We start from the raw sequence: 21,367 nt of genomic DNA, 5'->3' as shown, positions 1-21,367 counted from the left end.
TTGGGGGAATTTTGCTGTAATTTTGGGGGTATTTGTGGGTATTTGGGGGTGGATTCTGTCACGGGTTTGGGGGTATTTCCGGGTGGATTTTGGGGGTATTTTGTGGGCATTTGGGGTCGGATTTTGGTGCGGATTTTGGGCAGATTTGAGCGGATTTTGCTGGAATTTTGGGGGTGGGTTTTGGGGGAATTTTGGGGCGGATTTTGGGGAATTTTTGGGGGGATTTTTTGGGGGTATTTTGTGGGTATTTTGGGGTGGATTTTGTTGCGGATTTTCGGTGGATTTTGGGGGTATTTTGTGGGTATTTGGGGGCAGATTTTGGGGGTATTTTAGGGGGATTTAGGGGGGATTTTTGGGTGGCCTTTGGGGGTATTCGGGGGCAGATTTTTTTGTGCATTTGGAGCGGATTTTGGGGTGGATTTTGAGCGGGGTTTGGGGGATTTTGGGGCGGGTTTTGTGGGCATTTCGGGGCAGATTTTGAGCAGATTTTCGGGGGGATTTTTGGGCGTTTTTGGGGCGCATGTGGTCGCGGGTTTTGGGGGGTTCAGGCGGGTGCCCCCGCAGCCTGGGCGAGGAGTTCTACCGCGAGGCGCTGGAGCACTGCCGCAGCTACAACGCGCGGCTCTGCGCCGAGCGCAGCCTCCGCCTGCCCTTCCTGGACGCGCAGGACCGGCGTGGCGCAGAGCAACTCCTACATCTGGATGGACAGCGCCCACCGGCGCCCCGGTGAGACCCCCGGCAGTGGGGAGGGACCCCCAAAATGGGCAGGGACCCTCGGGACCCCGGGATTGGGGAGGGACCCCAGAGCAACTCCTACCACGAAATACCCGAAAAAATACCCCCAAAAATCCACCCCGAAATACTCCCAAAATCCCCCAAAACTTCCCACAACATTGCGCTCAAAATCACCCCAAAATCTGCCCAAAATCCGCCCAAAAATCTGCAACAGAGTCCACCCCCAAATACCCACAAAATACCCCAAAAATTCCCCAAAATCTGCTCAAAATCTCCCCCAAATCTGCCCAAAATCCTCCCCAAAATCCGCCCAAATCCGCCCCCAAATACCCACAAAACACCCCCCAAAATTCCGGCAAAATTCCCCAAAAATCCGCAACAAACATCTGGATGGACAGCGCCCACCGGCACCCCAGTGAGACCCCCGGGGTGGGCAGGGACCCCCGGGAATGGGCAGGGACCCCCGGGATTGGGGAGAGACCCCCGGGAATGGGGAGGGACCCCCGGGATTGGGGAGGGACCCCCGGGAATGGGGAGGGACCCCCCGGGATTGGGGAGGGACCCTCAGGGTGGGGAGGGACCCCGGGATTGGGGAGGGACCCCCGGGAATGGGCAGGGACCCCCGGGATTGGGGAGGGACCCCCGGGAATGGGCAGGGACCCCCCGGGATTGGGGAGGGACCCCCGGGAATGGGGAGGGACCCCCGGGATTGGGGAGGGACCCTCAGGGTGGGGAGGGACCCCCGGATTGGGGAGGGACCCCCGGGAATGGGCAGGGACCCCCGGGATTGGGGAGGGGACCCTCAGGGTGGGGAGAGACTCCCGGGTTTGAGGAGGGACCCCGGGTTTGAGGAGGGACCCCCGGGAATGGGAAGAGAGCCCCCAGGACCCATTCGGGACCCCTGGGATTGGGGAGAGACCCCCGGAACCCCCACGGGACCCCTGAAATGGGGAGAGACCCCCGGGACCCCCGAGACTGGGGAGGAACCCATGGGGATGGGAGAGAGACCCCTGGGACCCCCGGGAATGGGGAGAGACCCCCTCGGGACCCCCAGAATGGGGAGAGACCCCCGGAATGGGGAGAGACCCCCGGGACCCCTGGGACCCCCTGGAATGGGGAGAGACCCCCGAAATGGGGAGAGACCCCCTCGGAATCCCCAAAATGGGGAGAGACCCCGGAATGGGGAGAGACCCCCGGAATGGGGAGGGAACCCCGGAATGGGGAGGGAACCGCGAAATGGGGAGAGACCCCCTTGGGATGGGAGAGAGACCCCCGAGACCCCTCTGGGACCCCCAGGATTGGGGAGAGACCCCCGGGAATGGGGGAGAGACCCTCGGGACCCCCGACATGGGGAGGGACCCCCGAGAGACCCCCAAAATTGGGAGGGACCCCCGGCAATGGGAAGGGACCCCTCAAAATGGGGAGGGACCCCCAAAATGGGGAGAGACCCCCAGGACTGGTCAGTTTGGGGCCAGGGTCACTCTGTGGTCACTCTGTGGTCACTCTGTGGTCAGTGTGGTCACTCTGGGGGTGCAGTGGTCGCTCTGGGGGTTCAATGGTCACTCTGTGGGTTCAGTGGTCACTCTGTGGTCACTCTGTGGTCAGTTTGGTCACTCTGGGGGTTCAGTGGTCACGCTGGGGGGTGCAGTGGTCACTCTGTGGGTTGAGTGGTCACTCTGTGGTCACTCGCTGTCCATCCCCAGGCCACTGTCCCGGCCAGCTGTACTCGTACCCCGTGGGGTTGGGTCAGGGTCACTCTGTGGTCACTCTGTGGTCAGTGTGGTCACTCTGGGGGTGCAGTGGTCACTCTGTGGTCAGTGTGGTCACTCTGTCCATCCCCAGGCCACTGTCCCGGCCAGCTGTACTCGTACCCCGTGGGGTTGGGTCAGGGTCACTCTGTGGTCAGTGTGGTCACTCTGTGGTCACTCTGTGGTCAGTGTGGTCACTCTGGGGGTGCAGTGGTCACTCTGTGGTCAGTGTGGTCACTCTGTGGTCACTCTGTGGTCAGTGTGGTCACTCTGTCCATCCCCAGGCCACTGTCCAGGCCAGCTGTACTCGTACCCCGTGGGGTTGGGTCAGGGTCACTCTGTGGGTTCAATGGTCACTCTGGGGGTGCAGTGGTCACTCTGTGGTCAGTGTGGTCACTCTGTCCATCCCCAGGCCACTGTCCAGGCCAGCTGTACTCGTACCCCGCCCGGTGCTGGCGCAAGAAGCGGCGCCTGAACATCCTGGAGGCGCCGAGGCTGCGGCCGTGTGAGTGCGGCCGGAGAGCGGGCCGGAGAGGTGGACACGGGGGACACGGGGGGACACGGGGGGACACGGGGGGGACACGGGGGGGACACGGGGGGGACACGGGGGGACAGCGGCCGGAGAGTGGACACGGGGGGACACGGGGGACACGGGGGGACACGGGGGGACACGGGGGGACAGCGGGCCGGAGAGGTGGACACGGGGGGACACGGGGGGACACACGGGGGACACGGGGGGGACACGGGGGGACACGGGGGACACGGGGGGACACGGGGGGACACAGGGGACACGGGGGGGACACGGGGGGACACGGGGGACCGGGGGACACGGGGGGACACAGGGGGACACGGGGGGGACACGGTGGGACACGGGGTGGACACGGGGGGACACGGGGGGGACACGGGGGGGGACAGAGGGTGGACAGTGGCCGGAGAGTGGACACGGGGGGACACGGGGGGGACACGGGGAGGACAGAGGGGCTGGAGTGGTCAGGGGGTGGCTGGAGGGTGGCCGGAGTGGTCAGGACTGGTGGCTGTGATGTGGTCACAGGGGTGGCTGGAGTGTCCAGAGTGTGTCCGGAGTGTCCAGAGCGTGTCCCTAGTGTGTCCATAGCGTGTCCCTAGCGTGTCCGCAGCGTGTCCATAGCGTGTCCATAGCGTGTCCCTAGCGTGTCCATAGCGTGTCCATAGCGTGTCCCTAGCGTGTCCATAGCGTGGTCCATAGCGTGTCCCTAGCGTGTCCCTAGCGTGTCCATAGCGTGTCCATAGCGTGTCCCTAGCGTGTCCCTAGCGTGTCCCTAGCGTGTCCCTAGCGTGTCCCTAGCGTGTCCACAGCGGTGTCCATAGCGTGTCCATAGCGTTGTCCCTAGCGTGTCCGCAGCGTGTCCCTAGCGTGTCCATAGCGTGTCCATAGCGTGTCCCTAGCGTGTCCTTAGCGTGTCCCTAGCGTGTCCTTAGCGTGTCCCTAGCGTGTCCATAGCGTGTCCATAGCGTGTCCGCGTGTCCGCAGCGTGTCCATAGCGTGTCCCTAGCGTGTCCATACCGTGTCCAGAGTGTCCATAGCGTGTCCAGAGTGTCCTTAGCATGTCCCTAGCGTGTCCCTAGCGTGGTCCGCAGCGTGTCCATAGCATGTCCGCAGCGTGTCCCTAGCGGTGTCCATAGCGTGTCCTTAGCGTGTCCATAGCGTGTCCGTAGCATGTCCCTAGCGTGTCTATAGCGTGTCCATAGCGTGTCCCTAGCGTGTCTATAGCGTGTCCATAGCGTGTCCATAGCGTGTCCCTAGCGTGTCCATAGCGTGTCCCTAGCGTGTCCCTAGCGTGTCCTTAGCCCCCTGCCGGCGCTGAGCGCTGTGTCCGTGCCCGCGGTGTCGCAGACCTGGAGGCGCCGCTGCGCCGGGAGGGGGCTCTGCCCGAGGGGCCGGTGCTGGAGGCGCTGCTGAGCGCGGAGACCCCCGAGACCCCCGAGGAGACGCCCGACCCGCCGGTCAGTCTGTCCGCGTGTCCCTCTGTCCGTCCGTCTGTCCATCTGTTCGTGTGTCCATCCGTGTGTCCGTCCGTGTGTCCATCCGTGTGTCCGTCTGTCCGTGTGTCCGTGTGTCCGTGTGTGTGTGTCCATCTGTCCATCCCGTGTGTCCGTGTGTCCATCTGTCCGTGTGTGTGTCCGTGTGTCCATCCGTGTGTCCGTCTGTCCATCCGTGTGTCCATCTGTCCGTGTGTCCATCCGTGTGTCCGTCCATGTGTCCATCCGTGTGTCCATCTGTCCATCCGTGTGTCCATCTGTCCGTGTGTCCGTGCTGAGCGCGGAGACCCCCGAGACCCCCGAGGAGACGCCCGACCCACCGGTCAGTCTGTCCGTCTGTCCGTGGTGTCCATCTGTCCGTGTGTCCATCTGTCCATGTGTCCGTATGTCCGTGTGTGTCCGTCTGTCCATCTGTCCGTCTGTCCGTGTGTCCATCTGTCCATGTGTCCATCTGTCCGTGTGTGTCCGTCTGTCCGTGTGTGTCCGTGTGTCCATCTGTCCGTGTGTCCATCTGTCCGTGTGCCCATCTCTCCATCTGTCCGTGTGTGTCCGTGTGTCCGTGGTGTCCATCTGTCCATCCATGTGTCCATCTGTCCATCCCGTCTGTCCGTGTGTCCATCTGTCCATCCGTGTGTCCATGTGTCCATCCGTGTGTCCGTGTGTCCATCTGTCCGTGTGTGTGTCCATCTGTCCATCCGTGTGTCCATCTGTCCGTGTGTGTCCATGTGTCCATCTGTCCGTGTGTGTCTGTCTGTCCGTGTGTCCGTGTGTCCGTGTGTCCATCTGTCCGTCGTGTGTCCATGTGTCCATCTGTCCGTGTGTGTCCCGTCTGTCCGTGTGTGTCCGTGTGTCCATCTCTCCATCTGTCCGTGTGTGTCCGTCTGTCCGTGTGTCCGTGTGTGTCCGTCTGTCCGTGTGTGTCCGTGTGTGTCCATCTCTCCATCTGTCCGTGTGTGTCCGTCTGTCCGTGTGTCCGTGTGTGTCCGTCTGTCCGTGTGTGTCCGTGTGTGTCCATCTCTCCATCTGTCCGTGTGTGTCCGTCTGTCCGTGTGTCCGTGTGTGTCTGTCTGTCCGTGTGTCCGTGTGTCCATCTCTCCATCTGTCCGTGTGTGTCCGTCTGTCCGTGTGTCCGTGTGTCCATCTGTCCGTGTGTGTCCGTGCGTCCGTCCCGCGCGTCCGGTTCCCCTCGGTTTCCCCTAAATCCCCGATTTCCCCCGGATTTCCCCCCAAAAAAATCCCCAAATTCCCCCCCCAAAATCCCGATTTCCCCCCAAATTGGGAAATTCCCAATTTCCCCCAAAATCCCCAATTTCCCCAATCCCCGATTTTCCCCAAAATCTCAAATCCCTCCAAAACTCCCGATTTTCCCCCATAATCCCAATTTCCCTGAATTCCCCCAAAACCTCCGAAATCCCGATTTCCCCTCAAAATCCCGAATTTCCCCCCAAAATCCCCAATTCCCCCAAATCCCGATTTCCCTGAATTTCCCCAAAATCTCCGAAATCCCGATTTCCCCTCAAAATCCCGAATTTCCCCCCAAAATCCCCAATTCCCCCAAATCCCGATTTCCCCCCAAAAACCCCCCAAATCCCAATTTCCCCCGAATTTCCCCAAAATCTCCAAAATCCCAATTTCCCCCCAAATCCCTGAATTTCCCCCAAAATCCCTCAAATCCTGATTTCCTGAATTTCCCTGAAATCCCCCAAAAATCCCGAATATTCCCCAAACTCCCAAATCCCTCCAAAATCCCTGATTTTCCCCCAAATCCCCCAAATTTCCCCCCAAAATCCCCGTTTTTCCCGATTTCCCGCTTATTTTCCCCGTTTTTCCTGATTTCCCATTTATTTTCCCTGTTTTTCCCGATTTCCCGTTTATTTTCCCAATTTCCCGTTTATTTCCCGTTGATTTTCCCAATTTCCCAGTTTATTTTCCCGATTTCCCGTTTATTTTCCCAATTTCCCGTTTTTTCCCGTTGATTTTCCCAATTTCCCAGTTTATTTTCCCGATTATCCCGTTTATTTTCCCAATTTCCCGTTTTTTCCCGTTGATTTTCCCAATTTCCCGGTTTATTTTCCGATTTCCCGTTTATTTCCCCCGTTTATTTCCCGATGATTTTCCCAATTTCCCAGTTTATTTTCCCGATTTCCCGTTGATTTTCCCGATTTCCCGTTGAGTTTCCCGATTTCCCGTGTTTTTCCCCCAGAAGGCGCCCCCGGCCGAGTTCCCGTTTATTTCCCGTTTTTTCTCCGTTATTTCCCCGTTTTTCCCAATTTCGCGATTTTTCCCCCAGAAGGCGCCCCCGGCCGAGTTCCTGGTTTATTTTCCCGTTTATTTCCCGGTTTATTTTCCTGTTTTTCCCGGTGTTTTTCCCGATTTCGGGTGTTTTCCCCCCCAGAAGGCGCCCCCGGCCGAGTTCCCGTTGATTTTCCCCGATTTCCCTTTGATTTCCCCCGTTTTTCCCAATTTCCCGTTATTTCCCCCCAGAAGCTGCCCCCGGCTGAGTTCCCGGTTGATTTTCCCGTGGTTTTTCCCCGCTTTTCCCCCGTTTTTCCGATTTCGGGTGTTTCTCCCCAGAAGCTGCCCCCGGCCGAGTTCCCGGTTGATTTTCCCGGTTGATTTTCCCCGATTTCGGGTGTTTTTCTCCCCGTTTTTCCCGATTTCCCGCTGTTTCTCCCCAGAAGCTGCCCCCGGCCGAGTTCCCGGTTGATTTTCCCCGATTTCGGGTGTTTTCTCCCCGTTTTTCCCGATTTCCCGCTGTTTCTCCCCAGAAGCTGCCCCCGGCCGAGTTCCCGGTTGATTTTCCCCGGTTGATTTTCCCCGATTTCGGGTGTTTTCTCCCCGTTTTTCCCCGATTTCCCGCTGTTTCTCCCCAGAAGCTGCCCCCGGCCGAGTTCCCGCACGAGCCCGAGGGCCCCGAGGAGGCGGAGGAGGAAACCCCGCGGGGGGCGGGGGCGCCGGAACCGCGCCCGCGGAAAGGTCAGACGGACGGACGGACACGGGGATGGACGGACAGAAGGACGGACACGGGGACAGAGGGACGGACGGACGGACAGGGGGACAGAGGGACGGACGGACACGGGGATGGATGGACAGAAGGATGGACACGGGGACAGACGGACACGGGGACAGAGGGACGGACACGGGGATGGACACGGGGATGGACGGACGGACGGACGGACATGGGGATGGATGGACAGACGGACGGACACGGGGATGGACACACGGACAGACGGACACGGATGGACAGACGGACACGGGGGCACGGGAACGGACACGAGGACAGTGGGATGGATGGATGGACGGACGGACAGACGGACAGATGGACACGGGGATGGACACACGGACAGACGGACACGGACAGACAGACGGACACGGGGGCACGGGGATGGACACGGGGACAGTGGGATGGATGGACGGACGGACGGACGGATGGACAGACGGACACGGGGATGGACAGGGGGACGGACAGGGGGACAGACGGATGGACGGACACACGGAGGGACACGGGAACATGGGGACGGACAGGGGGACACGGGGATGGACGCGGGGACAGGCGGACAGGCGGACAGTCAGACGGACGGACAGCTGGGCAGCAGGATAGCGGGACGGCCGGACGGATGGGACGGACAGACGGGACAGTTGGGCACGCGGACGGACAGACGGACAGACGGACAGCTGGACAGACGGACGGATGGACAGACAGCCGGACGGACAGCTGGACAGCCGGACAGCCAGACGGACGGATGGACAGACGGACAGATGGACAGCCAGCTGGACAGACGGACAGACGGACAGACACACAGACGGACAGCCAGCCAGACGGACAGTTGGGCGCACAGACAGATGGACAGACAGACAGACAGACAGACGGACAGATGGACGGACAGCCAGCCAGACGGACAGTTGGACGCACAGACAGATGGGCAGACAGACAGCCGGACGGACAGCCGGACAGCCGGACAGACGGACAGCCGGACAGCCGGACAGACGGGACGGACGGACGGACGGGACAGACGGCCGGGCAGCCGGGACAGTTGGGCACGCGGACGGACGGACAGCCGGACAGACAGACAGACAGATGGACAGACGGACGGACAGACGGACAGACGGACAGACGGACGGACAGTGGGACGGACGGACAGACGGACAGTGGGACGGACGGACAGACGGATGGACAGACGGACAGATGGACAGCCAGCTGGACAGCCGGACAGACGGACAGACAAACAGACGGACAGCCAGCCAGATGGACAGTTGGACGCACAGACAGATGGGCAGACGGAGGGACCGCTGGACAGCCAGACGGACAGACAGACGGACAGCCGGACAGACGGACGGACAGACGGACAGCCGGACAGACGGACGGACGGGACAGACGGCCGGGCAGCCGGGACAGTTGGGCACGCGGACGGACGGACAGACGGCCGGACAGACGGGACAGTTGGGCACGCGGACGGACGGACAGACGGCCGGACAGACGGACAGACGGACGGACGGACGGACAGACGGACAGACAGACGGACAGATGGACAGACGGACAGACGAACAGACGGACGGACAGTGGGACGGACGGACAGACGGACAGATGGACAGCCAGCTGGACAGCCGCACAGCCGGACAGCCAGCCAGACGGACAGTTGGGTGCACAGACAGATGGACAGACAGACAGACAGGCGGACAGCCGGACAGACGGACAGACGGACAGCCGGCCGGACAGACAGCCGCACAGCTGCACAGCCGTCCGTCCGTCGGTGCGTGCGTCCCGCAGGCGCTGGGGCTGGTGATGAAGAGGAGGGTGCCGGCGGCGGCGGCGGACGCGGCGCTGGAGGAGAGAGACAAACCCTTCGTGTGCGACAGTGAGGCGCCCGCGCGTTCGGGGAGCTTGGGGCATTTGGGGAGATTTGGGGCGATTTGGGGGGATTTGGGGGCATTTGGGGAGATTTGGGGGGATTTGGGGGGATTTGGGGAGGATTTGGGGGGATTTGGGGAGATTTGGGGAGATTTGGGGAGATTTGGGGGGATTTGGGGGGATTTGGGGAGGATTTGGGGGGATTTGGGGAGATTTGGGGAGATTTGGGGAGATTTGGGGGGATTTGGGGGGGATTTGGGGGGATTTGGGGAGGATTTGGGGGGATTTGGGGCGATTTTGGGGGGATTTGGGGCAATTTTGGGGGGATTTGGGGCAATTTTGGGGGTCCCTGCCCTGGTTTTGGGGGGTTTTGGAGACTGGTTTGGGGGTCCCTGTGTTAATTTGGGGGAATTTGGGGGGAGTTTGGGGGTCCCTGCCCTGGTTTTGGGGGGATTTGGGGCAGTTTGGGGCAGTTTGGGGGTGCCTGTCCTGGTTTTGGGGGGTTTTGGGGACTGGTTTGGGGGTGCCTGCCCTGGTTTTTGGGGAAATTGGGGCAATTTTGGGGGTCCCTGCCCTGGTTTTGGGTGGTTTTGGGGTCCCTGTGTTAATTTGGGGGGAGTTTGGGGGTCCCTGTCCTGGTTTTGGGGGGGTTTTGGGGTCTGGTTTTCGGGGGTTTTGGGGTCCCTGTGCCGATTTTGGGGGGTTTTGGGGGCAGTTCGGGGATCCCTGCCCTGGTTTTGGGTGGTTTTGGGTCCCTGTGTTAATTTGGGGGAATTTGGGGCAAATTTGGGGGTCCCTGTCCTGGTTTTGGGGGGTTTGGGGGTCCCTGTGCCGATTTTGGGGGGTTTTTGGGGTCCTTGTCCTGGTTTTGGGGGAATTTTGGGGGTCCCTGTCCTGATTTTGGGGGGTTTTGGGGTCCCTGTGTTAATTTGGGGGGTTTTGGGGGCAGTTTGGGGGTCCCTGCCCTGGTTTTGGGGGAATTTGGGGTCTGGTTTTTGGGGGTTTTGGGGTCGCTGTGCCAATTTTGGGTTTTTTTGGGGGGTTTTGGGGTCCCTGTGCCAATTTTGGGTTTTTTTGGGGGGTTTTGGGGTCCCTGTGCCAATTTTGGTTTTTTTGGGGGGTTTTTGGGGTCCCTGTGCCAATTTTGGGTTTTTTGGGGGGGTTTTGGGGATCCCTGTGCCAATTTTGGGTTTTTTTGGGGGTTTTGGGGTCCCTGTGCCAATTTTGGGTTTTTTTGGGGGTTTTGGGGTCCCTGTGCCAATTTTGGGATTTTTTGGGGTCCCTGTGCCAATTTTGGGGGTTTTGGGGGGGTTTTGGGGATCCCTGTGCCAATTTTGGGGTTTTTGGGGGGTTTTGGGGTCCCTGTGCCAATTTTGGGTTTTTTTGGGGGGTTTTTGGGGTCCCTGTGCCAATTTTGGGTTTTTTTTGGGGGTTTTGGGGTCCCTGTGCCAATTTTGGGGTTTTTTGGGGTCCCTGTGCCAATTTTGGGGTTTTTGGGGGAGTTTGGGGTTCGTGTCCCATTTTTGGCGTTTTTGGGGTCTCTGATCCGATTTTGGGGGTTGAGGGTCCTTGGACCCCAGTGAGTGACCGCTCGGACATTGAGTGACCCCTGAGTGACCGCTGACCCTGAGTGACCCCTGAGTGACCCCTGAGTGACCACTGAGTGACCGCTGACCCTGAGTGACCCCTGAGTGACCCTGAGTGACCCCTGAGTGACCGCTGACCCTGAGTGACCCCTGAGTGACCCCTGAGTGACCCCTGAGTGACCGCTGACCCTGAGTGACCCCTGAGTGACCCCTGAGTGACCCCTGAGTGACCGCTGACCCTGAGTGACCCCTGAGTGACCCCTGAGTGACCCCTGAGTGACCACTGAGTGACCCTGAGTGACCCCTGAGTGACCGCTGACCCTGAGTGACCCCTGAGTGACCCCTGAGTGACCCCTGAGTGACCACTGAGTGACCCCTGAGTGACCCCTGAGTGACCGCTGACCCTGAGTGACCCCTGAGTGACCCTGAGTGACCCCTGAGTGACCACTGAGTGACCGCTGACCCTGAGTGACCCTGAGTGACCCCTGAGTGACCCCTGAGTGACCCCTGAGTGACCCCTGAGTGACCACTGAGTGACCCCTGAGTGACCCTGAGTGACCCCTGAGTGACCACTGAGTGACCCCTGAGTGACCCCTGAGTGACCCCTGAGTGACCCTGAGTGACCAATGAGTGACCCCTGAGTGACCCCTGAGTGACCAATGAGTGACCAATGAGTGACCCCTGAGTGACCGCTGACCCTGAGTGCCGCTCAGACTCTGAGTGACCGCTCACCCCAAATGACTGGTCAGACCCTGAGTGACCAGTTTACCCTGAGTGACCACTCAGACCCCGAGTGACCACTGACCATTGACTGACCATTAACCACTGACCATTAACCTTTCCCATACAAGAACCGCCCTGGCCTGAGCTGTCACTACAGCCACACCCACCTGGCCTGACTGACCCTGAGTGACCACTGACCATTGAGTGACCACTGACCACTGACCATTAACCCTTTGTTCCCCAGTCTGCGGGAAGCGCTACAAGAACCGCCCGGGGCTGAGTTACCATTACAGCCACACCCACCTGGCCTGAGTGACCCTGAGTGACCCTGAGTGACCACTGACCATTGAGTGACCACTGACCATTTCCCATTAACCCTTTGTTCCCCAGTCTGCGGGAAGCGCTACAAGAACCGCCCGGGGCTGAGCTACCATTACAGCCACACCCACCTGGCCTGAGTGACCCTGAGTGACCCTGAGTGACCCTGAGTGACCCTGAGTGACCACTGACCATTTCCCATTAACCCTTTGTTCCCCAGTCTGCGGGAAGCGCTACAAGAACCGCCCGGGGCTGAGTTACCATTACAGCCACACCCACCTGGCCTGAGTGACCCTGAGTGACCCTGAGTGACCCTGAGTGACCCTGAGTGACCACTGACCATTGACTGACCACTGACCATTTCCCATTAACCCTTTGTTCCCCAGTCTGCGGGAAGCGCTACAAGAACCGCCCGGGGCTGAGCTACCATTACAGCCACACCCACCTGGCCTGAGTGACCCTGAGTGACCCTGAGTGACCCTGAGTGACCCTGAGTGACCACTGACCATTTCCCATTAACCCTTTGTTCCCCAGTCTGCGGGAAGCGCTACAAGAACCGCCCGGGGCTGAGCTACCATTACAGCCACACCCACCTGGCCGAGGAGGAGGGGGAGGAGCCGGGGGGGGGCGCGGGGCCCCCCCGCAGGAACCACCACCGGCGTGAGGGGGGAGGGGCAGCCATGGGGGGGGGGTGGGGAGGGGGCTGGGGGGGGGTTGAGGGGGACTCTGGGCTGGTTTGGGGGGGGTTTGGGGGGGATTTGGGGGGGCTTGGGGGGGTTTGGGGAGGGGTCTGGGGGGTTTGAGGGGGCTTGGGGGGGTTTGGGGAGGGGTCTGGGGGAGTTTGAGGGCGATTTGGGGGAGTTTGAGGGGGTTTTGGGGGGATTTGAGGGGGTTTGGGGCATTTGAGGGGGTTTGGGGCATTTGAGGGGGTTTTGGGGGGATTTGAGGGGGTTTTGGGGGGATTTGAGGGGGTTTTGGGGGATTTGAGGGGGTTTGGGGAGTTTAGGGAGGGATTTGGCTGAGGGGTCTGGGGGGATTTGAGGGGGATTTGGGGGGGTTTGAGGGGGTTTAGGGGGGATTTGAGGGGGTTTGGGGGGATTTCAGGGGGGTTTGGGGGGATTTCAGGGGGGTTTTGGGGGATTTGAGGGGGTTTTGGGGGATTTGAGGGGGTTTAGGGGGGGTTTGAGGGGGTTTAGGGGGGTTTGAGGGGGTTTTGGGAGGATTTCAGGGGGGTTTGGGGGATTTGAGGGGGTTTTGGGGGTATTTGAGGGGGTTTGGGGGGGTTTGAGGGGGATTTGGGGGAGTTTGAGGGGGGTCTGGGGGTTTTGAGAGGGTCTGGGGGGGTTTTGAGGGGGATTTGGGGGTTCGGTGCCGTTTTTGGGGGTCTCTGGTTTGGTTTTGGGGGCATTTGGGGGGATCTGGGGTGGGTTTGGGGGGGTTTGGGGGGTCTCTGATGGTTTTTGGGGGGGGTTTGGGCTGGTTGTGAGGGGGATTTGGGGGGATTTTGGGGGGCATTTGGGAGGTTTGGGGTGGGTTTGGGGGATTTTGGGGGGCTTTGGGAGGGTCTCTCTGGGTTTTGGGGGGATTTTGGGGGGTTTGGGGGGGTCTGTGCCAGTTTTGGGGGGATTTTGAGGGGATTTTGGGGGGCTTTGGGAGGGTCTGTGCCGGTTTTGGGGGGATTTTGGGGGGCTTTGGGAGGGTCTCTCTGGGTTTGGGGGGATTTTGGGGTATCTGAGCTGATTTTGAGGGGGTTTTGGGTTTTTTTGGGTTTTTTATGGGGTTTTTTTGGGGGGTCTTCACCCCCTTTTTGTGCCTTTTCTCCCCTCCCCCGCCCAGAGTTTTACAAAGAGTTGAACTGGGCCCCCGAAAACCAGCGCAGGAACACAGGTACCCCAAAATCCCCCACATTCACCCCAAAATCACCCAAATTCACCCCAGAATGCCCAAATTCACCCCAAAATCCCCCACATTCACCCCAAAATACCCAAATTCACCCCAAAATCCCCCACATTCACCCCAAAATCACCCACATTCACCCCAAAATACCCAAATTCACCCCAAAATCCCCCACATTCACCCCAAAATCACCCACATTCACCCCAAAATCCCCCAAATTCACCCCAAAATCCCCCACATTCACCCCAAAATCACCAAATACACCCCAAATCCTCCAAATTCACCCCAAAATCCCCCACATTCACCCCAAAATCCCCCAAATTCACCCCAAAATCCCCCAAATTCACCCCAAAATGCCCCAAATTCACCCCAAAATGCCCCCAAAATCCCCCAAATCCTCCAAATTCACCCCAAATCCTCCAAATTCACCCCAAAATCCCCAAATACACCCCAAAATCACCCAAATTCACCCCAAAATCCCCCACATTCACCCCAAAATCACCCCAAAATCTCCCACATTCACCCCAAAATCCCCCACATTCACCCCAAAATGCCCCAAATAACACCCCAAAATCCCTGAACATAGCCCCAAAATATCCAAATACACCCCAAAATACCCCAAATTCACCCCAGAATGCCCCAAATTCACCCCAAAATGCCCCAAATACACCCCAAATCCTCCAAATTCACCCCAAAATATCCAAATTCACCCCAAAATCACCCAAATTCACCCCAAAATCTCCCACATTCACCCCAAAATGCCCCAAATTCACCCCAAAATGCCCCAAATAACACCCCAAAATCCCTGAACATAGCCCCAAAATATCCAAATACACCCCAAAATACCCCAAATTCACCCTAGAATGCCCCAAATACACCCCAAAATCCACCAAATTCAGTCCAAAATGCCCCCAAAATCCCCCAAATTCACCCCAAAATCCCCAAATTCACCCCAAATCCTCCAAATTCACCCCAAAATATCCAAATACACCCCAAAATCCCCCAAATTCAGCCCAAAATGCCCCAAATACACCCTAAAATCCCTGAAAATCACCCCAAAATATCCAAATACACCCCAAAAGCCCTGGAAATAACCCCAAAATACCCCAAATTCCCCCCAAAATCCCCCAAATACACCCCAAATCCTCCAAATTCACCCCAAAATCCCCCAAATTCACCCCAAAATACCCAAATACCCCCCAAAATACCCCAAATTCACTCCAAAGTGCCCCAAATACACCCCAAACCCTCCAAATTCACCCCAAAATACCCCAAAATCCCCGATATTTGCCCAAAAATCCCCCCAAAATCCTCCCAAATCACCCCAAAATTCACTCCAAAGTGCCCCAAATTCACCCCAAAATAGCCCAAAGCTCCCCAGTCACCCCAAAATCCCTCAAACTGAACCCAAAATCCCCAAATTCACCCCAAAATTTCCCCAAAATCCCTGAAATTCACCCCAAAATCCCCCAAATTTCCTCCAAAATCCCCCGAAATTCACCCAAATCCACCCCAAATTCCCCCAAAATCTCCCAAATCACCCAAATTCACCCCCAAAATCCCCAAATCCCACAAAAATCTCCCAAAATCTCCCAAACTCACCCCAAAATCCCCTAAATTCACCCCAAAATCCCACAAATTCACCCCAATTTCCCCCAAAATCCCCCAAAATTCACCCCAAAATCCCCAATATTTGCCCAAATATGCCCCCAAATTCACCCCAAATCACCCCAAAATCCCCCAAATTAACCACAAATTCCTCAAATTTCCCCCGAAATCCCCCAAATTCACCCCAAAATCCCCCAAATTTACCCCAAATTTACCCCAAATTTACCCCAAATTTACCCCAAAATCCCCCAAATCCACCCCAAAATCCTCCAAATCCACCCCAAAATCCCCCAAATTCACCCCAAAATCCCCCAAATTCACTCCAAATTCACTCCAAATTCACCCCAAAATCCCCCAAATTCACCCCAAAATCCCCTGAAATCTCCTGGGTTTAAATTTGGGTTTGGGATTTTTGGGGATTTTTTTGGGGTCCCCCCCCCACATTTTGGGGGTGTCTGGGGGGGTTTTTTGGGGGGAGCTCAGGAGATTTTGGGTTTTTTTGGAGGTTTTTGGGAGAATTTTTTGGGGTTTTTTTTGGTGATTTTTTGGGGGTTTTTTTTTGTGGGGTTTTTTTGGTCATTTTTGGGGTATTTTGAGGGGTTTTTTTGCTCATTTTTGGGGGTTTTTGTCGGGTTTTTTGTTCATTTTTGGGTTTTTTTGTGGGGTTTTTTTGTTCAGTTTTGGGGTCTTTTTGTGGGTTTTTTTTGTTCATTTTTTTGTTCGTTTTTGGGGTTTTTGGTGGGTTTTTTTTGTTCATTTTTCGTGCGTTTTTGGTGATTTCATTTGGGTTTTTTTGGTGATTTTTGGGGTTTTTTTGTGGGATTTATTTGTTCATTTTTGGGGTTTTTTGTGGGTTTTTTTGTTCATTTTTCGTGCGTTTTTGGTGATTTCATTTGGGTTTTTTTGGTGATTTTTGGGGTTTTTTTGTGGGATTTATTTGTTCATTTTTGGGGTTTTTGGTGGGGTTTTTTTGTTCATTTTTCGTGCGTTTTTGGTGATTTCATTTGGAGTTTTTGGGGATTTTTTTTGGTTTTTTTGTGGGATTTATTTGTTCATTTTTGGGGTTTTTGGTGGGGTTTTTTTTGTTCATTTTTCGTGCGTTTTTGGTGATTTCATTTGGGTTTTTTTGGGATTTTTTTGGGGATTTTTTGGGGACGTTTTGGGGATTTTTTTTGGGGTCCCCCCCCACATTTTGGGGGTGTCTGGGGGGGTTTTTTGGGGGGAGCTCAGGAGATTTTGGGGGGTTTTTTTGGAGGTTTTTGGGAGAATTTTTTGGGGGTTTTTTTTGGTGATTTTATGGGGTTTTTTTTGGGGTTTTTTTTGTTCATTTTTGGGGTTTTTTTGTGGGGTTTATTTCTTCATTTTTGGGGTTTTTTGTGGGTTTTTTGTTCATTTTTGGGGTTTTTTTTGTGGGTTTTTTGTTCATTTTTGGGGTTTTTTTTTTTGGTGATTTGTTTGTTTTTGGGGATTTTTTTGGGTTTTTTTTGCGGGATTTTTTCAGGACTTTTTTCGGGGTCCCCCCCCCCCCCCCAACATTCGGGGGTCCCCTCTCACCCCTCCCCCCTCCCCCCCCCCATTCCAGGCCGCCCCGCCCCCCCCGGGGCCCCCCCCCGAGGGTCCGTGCGATTTCTGCGCCGGCGGGAATCGAACCCGCGGCGGCGACGAGCAGCTGATCACGTGTGCGGATTGCGGGAGGGCAGGTGGGACAGACGGGGACACTGGGGACACTGGGGACACTGGGGACACTGGGGACTGAATGGGGGCATTGGGGGCATTGGGGACATTGGGGACACTGGGGACACTGGGGACACTGGGGACACTGGGGACTGAATGGGGGCATTGGGGACATTGGGGACATTGGGGACACTGGGGACAGGGGGGACACTGGGGACATTGGGGACACTGGGGACACTGGGGACACTGGGGACACTGGGGACTGAATGGGGGCATTGGGGGCATTGGGGACACTGGGGACACTGGGGACACTGGGGACACTGGGGACAGGGGGGACATTGGGGACACTGGGGACACTGGGGACACTGGGGACAGGGGGGACAGGGGGGACATTGGGGACACTGGGGACAGGGGGGACACTGGGGACAGGGGGGACACTGGGGACACTGGGGACATTGGGGACATTGGGGACATTGGGGACACTGGGGACACTGGGGACACTGGGGACACTGGGGACACTGGGGACAGGGGGGACAGGGGGGACATTGGGGACACTGGGGACAGGGGGGACACTGGGGACAGGGGGGACACTGGGGACACTGGGGACATTGGGGACATTGGGGACATTGGGGACACTGGGGACACTGGGGACACTGGGGACAGGGGGGACATTGGGGACAGAATGGGGGCATTCGGGACATTGGGGACATTGGGGGCATTGGGGACAGGGGGGACATTGGGGATATTGGGGACAGAATGGGGACACTGGGGACATTGGGGACAGAAATGGGGACAGGGGGGACATTGGGGACATTGGGGACAGGGGGGACATTGGGGACATCGGGGATAGGGGGGACATTGGGGACATTGGGGACATTGGGGGGACATTGGGGACAGAATGGGGACATTGGGGACATTGGGGACATTGGGGACAGAATGGGGACGGGGGGGACACTGGGGACATTGGGGGGACATTGGGGACTGAATGGGGACATTGGGGACAGGGGGGACATTGGGGACAGGAATGGGGACATTGGGGACAGAATGGGGACAGGAATGGGGACAGGAATGGGGACATTGGGGGCATTGGGGACAGAAATGGGGACAGGGGGGACATTGGGGACATTGGGGACAGAAATGGAGACAGCAATGGGGACAGGAATGGGGGCATTGGGGGGATTGGGGACATTGGGGACATCATCAGAGATTGGGGACAGTGGGGACATTGGGGACATTGGGGGGATTGGGGACATTGGGGGGATTGGGGACATTGGGGGGATTGGGGGGCAATGGGGACATTGGGGACATTGTGGGGACACTGGGGGGACATTGGGGACATTGGGGGGACATTGGGGACAGTGGGGGGACATTGGGGACAGAAATGGGGACAGTGGGGACATTGGGGGGACATTGGGGACATTGTGGGGACATTGGGGACATTGGGGGGACACTGGGGGGACATTGGGGACATTGGGGGGACATTGGGGACAGTGGGGACCTTGGGGGGACATTGGGGACATTGGGGACATTGGGGACAGAAATGGGGACATTGGGGACATTGGGGGGACATTGGGGACAGTGGGGACATTGTGGGGACATTGGGGACATTGTGGGGACATTGTGGGGACATTGTGGGGACATTGGGGACATTGGGGGGACATTGGGGACACTGGGGGGACATTGGGGACATTGGGGGGACAGTGGGGACATCAGTGGGGACAGTGGGGACCTTGGGGGGACATTGGGGACAGGGGGGGGACATTGGGGACAGAAATGGGGACAGTGGGGACATTGGGGGGACAGTGGGGACAGTGGGGACCTTGGGGGGGCCCAGCCGGATTTGGGGTTCTGGGGTCGGAATTTTGGGGTTCAAGTCGGAATTTCGGGGCTGTTTAAGGTGCAGAAGTTTTGGGGATTTTTGAGGCGCTTTTGGGGCATTTTTGGGGGGATTTTGGGGCTGGTTTTGGGGTGATTTTGGGGTTTTTAAGGTGTGGAGTTTTGGGGTTTTTAGGGCATTTTTGAGGTAATTTTGGGGTCATTTTGGGGTTTTTAAGGTGAAAAGTTCTTGGGGTTTTTAGGGTATTTTTTAGGTAATTTTGGGGTTATTTGGGGGTTTTTAAGGTGTGGAATTTTTGCGGTTTTTAGGGCATTTTTAAGGTGATTTTTGAAGTAATTTTGGGGTTTTTAAGGTGTGAAGTTTTTGGGGTTTTTAGGGTATTTTTGAGGTAATTTTGGGGTAATTTTGGGATGGGTTTTGGGGTAATTTTGGGGAATTTTTGGGGTAATTTTGGGGCTGGTTTTGGGTTTTTAAGGCGTGGGTTTCTGAGGTTTTGGGGCTGGTTTTGGGGTGATTTTGGGGTTTTTAAGGTGTGGAGTTTTGGGGTTTTTAGGGTATTTTTGGGGTAATTTTGGGGTATTTTGGGGTGTGGATTTTTGCAGTTTTTTGGTGCATTTTTGGGGGTATTTTTGGGGTATTTAGCTGTAATTTTTGGGGCAGGTTTGGCAGGTTTGGGATTTTTTGGGGTTTTTTTAGGGGTAATTTTGCAGCTGATTTTGGGGTTTTTAAGGTGTGGAGTTCTTGGGGTTTTTAGGGGATTTTTGGGGTAATTTTGGGGTAATTTTGGGGTTTTTAAGGTGTGGAGTTTTGGGGTTTTTAGGGCATTTTTAAGGTAATTTTGTGTTGGCTTTGGGATGGGTTTTGGGGTAATTTTGGGGCATTTTTGGGGTAATTTTGGGGCTGGTTTTGGGTTTTTAAGGTGTGGATTTCTGAGGTTTTGGGGCTGGTTTTGGGGTGATTTTGGGGTTTTTAAGGTGTGGAGTTTTGGGGTTTTTAGGGTATTTTTGAGGTGATTTTGGGGCTGGTTTTGGGGTAATTTTGGGGTTTTTAAGGTGTGGAGTTTTGGGGTTTTTAGGGTATTTTTGGGGTAATTTTGGGGTATTTTGGGGTGTGGATTTTTGCATTTTTTTGGTGCATTTTTGGGGGTATTTTTGGGGTATTTAGGTGTAATTTTTGGGGCAGGTTTGGGATTTTTTGGGGTTATTTTTGGGGTAATTTTGCAGCTGATTTTGGGGTAATTTTGGGGTTTTTAAGGTGTGGAGTTCTTGGGGGTTTTAGGGCATTTTTGAGGTAATTTTGGGGTGATTTTGGGGTATTTGGGGCATTTTTGGGGGGATTTTGGGGCTGGTTTGGGGGTTTTTAAGGTGTGGATTTCTGAGGTTTTGGGGTGATTTTGGGGTTTTTAAGGTGTAGAGTTTTGGGGTTTTTAGGGTATTTTTGGGGTAATTTTGGGGTATTTTGGGGGGTGGATTTTTGCAGTTTTTTGGTGCATTTTTGGGAGTAATTTTGGGGTATTTAGGTGTAATTTTTGGGGCAGGTTGGGGTTTTTTGGGGTTTTTTTAGGGGTAATTTTGCAGCTGATTTTGGGGGTTTTTAAGGTGTGGAGTTCTTGGGGTCTTTAGGGGATTTTTGGGGCTGGTTTTGGGGTGATTTTGGGGTTTTTAAGGTGTGAAGTTTTTGGGGTTTTTAGGGTATTTTTGAGGTAATTTTGGGGTAATTTTGGGATGGGTTTTGGGGTATTTTGGGGCATTTTTGGGGGGATTTTGGGGCTGGTTTTGGGGTTTTTAAGGCGTGCATTTCTGAAGGTTTTGGGGCTGGGTTTTGGGGTGATTTTGGGGTGCTTTGGGGTTGATTTTGGGGTTTTCTGGCCCAGGACACCCCTCGTGCCTGCAGTTCTCGCTGGCCATGGCGGCGGCGGCGCGCTCGTACCGCTGGCAATGCATCGAGTGCAAATCCTGCAGCCTCTGCGGCACCGCCGAGAACGACGTGAGGGACCCCCAAAACCCCCAAATCCGCCCCAAAATCCACCCCAAGATCCACTCAAATGCTGCCTAAAATCTTCCCCAAAATCTACCTCAAATCCACCCCAAAATCCCCCAAAATCTGCCCCAAAATCCACCTCGAATCTGTCCCAAATCCACCCTAAAATCCAGCCCAAAATACCCCCAAAATCCACCTAAAATTCCACCCCAAAGTCCCCCAAAATCTGCCTCAAAATCCACCCCAAAATCCAACCCAAAATACCCCAAAATCCACCTCAAATCCACCCCAAAGTCCTCCAAATCTGCCCCAAAATCCCCCAAAATCTGCCCCAAAATCCACCCCAAAGTCCTCCAAATCTGCCCCAAAATCCCCCAAAATCTGCCCCAAATAG

The 21,367-nt window shown here is 56.2% G+C and overlaps 1 protein-coding gene across 1 annotated transcript; it reads left to right on the top strand.

The window, feature by feature from the left end:
- The first annotated feature begins 520 nt into the window (after positions 1–520).
- Positions 521–21,048, top strand: LOC128950508 (zinc finger protein neuro-d4-like). The gene is given in 14 exon segments (XM_054295377.1): positions 521–667; positions 669–726; positions 2,896–2,988; positions 4,357–4,466; positions 7,376–7,453; positions 7,455–7,478; positions 9,271–9,358; positions 12,051–12,112; positions 12,210–12,234; positions 12,474–12,638; positions 13,815–13,865; positions 17,065–17,089; positions 17,091–17,182; positions 20,867–21,048. Coding segments are annotated over 14 exon segments (1,200 nt in total).
- Positions 21,049–21,367: the final 319 nt, after the last annotated feature.

The sequence above is a fragment of the Melozone crissalis genome, unplaced genomic scaffold, assembly GCF_028551555.1.
Source record: "Melozone crissalis strain CALT ecotype California unplaced genomic scaffold, PUWL_Pcris_2 ptg000674l_1, whole genome shotgun sequence".
Taxonomy (NCBI): domain Eukaryota; kingdom Metazoa; phylum Chordata; class Aves; order Passeriformes; family Passerellidae; genus Melozone; species Melozone crissalis.
This window is presented reverse-complemented; position numbering and strand designations above follow the sequence as displayed.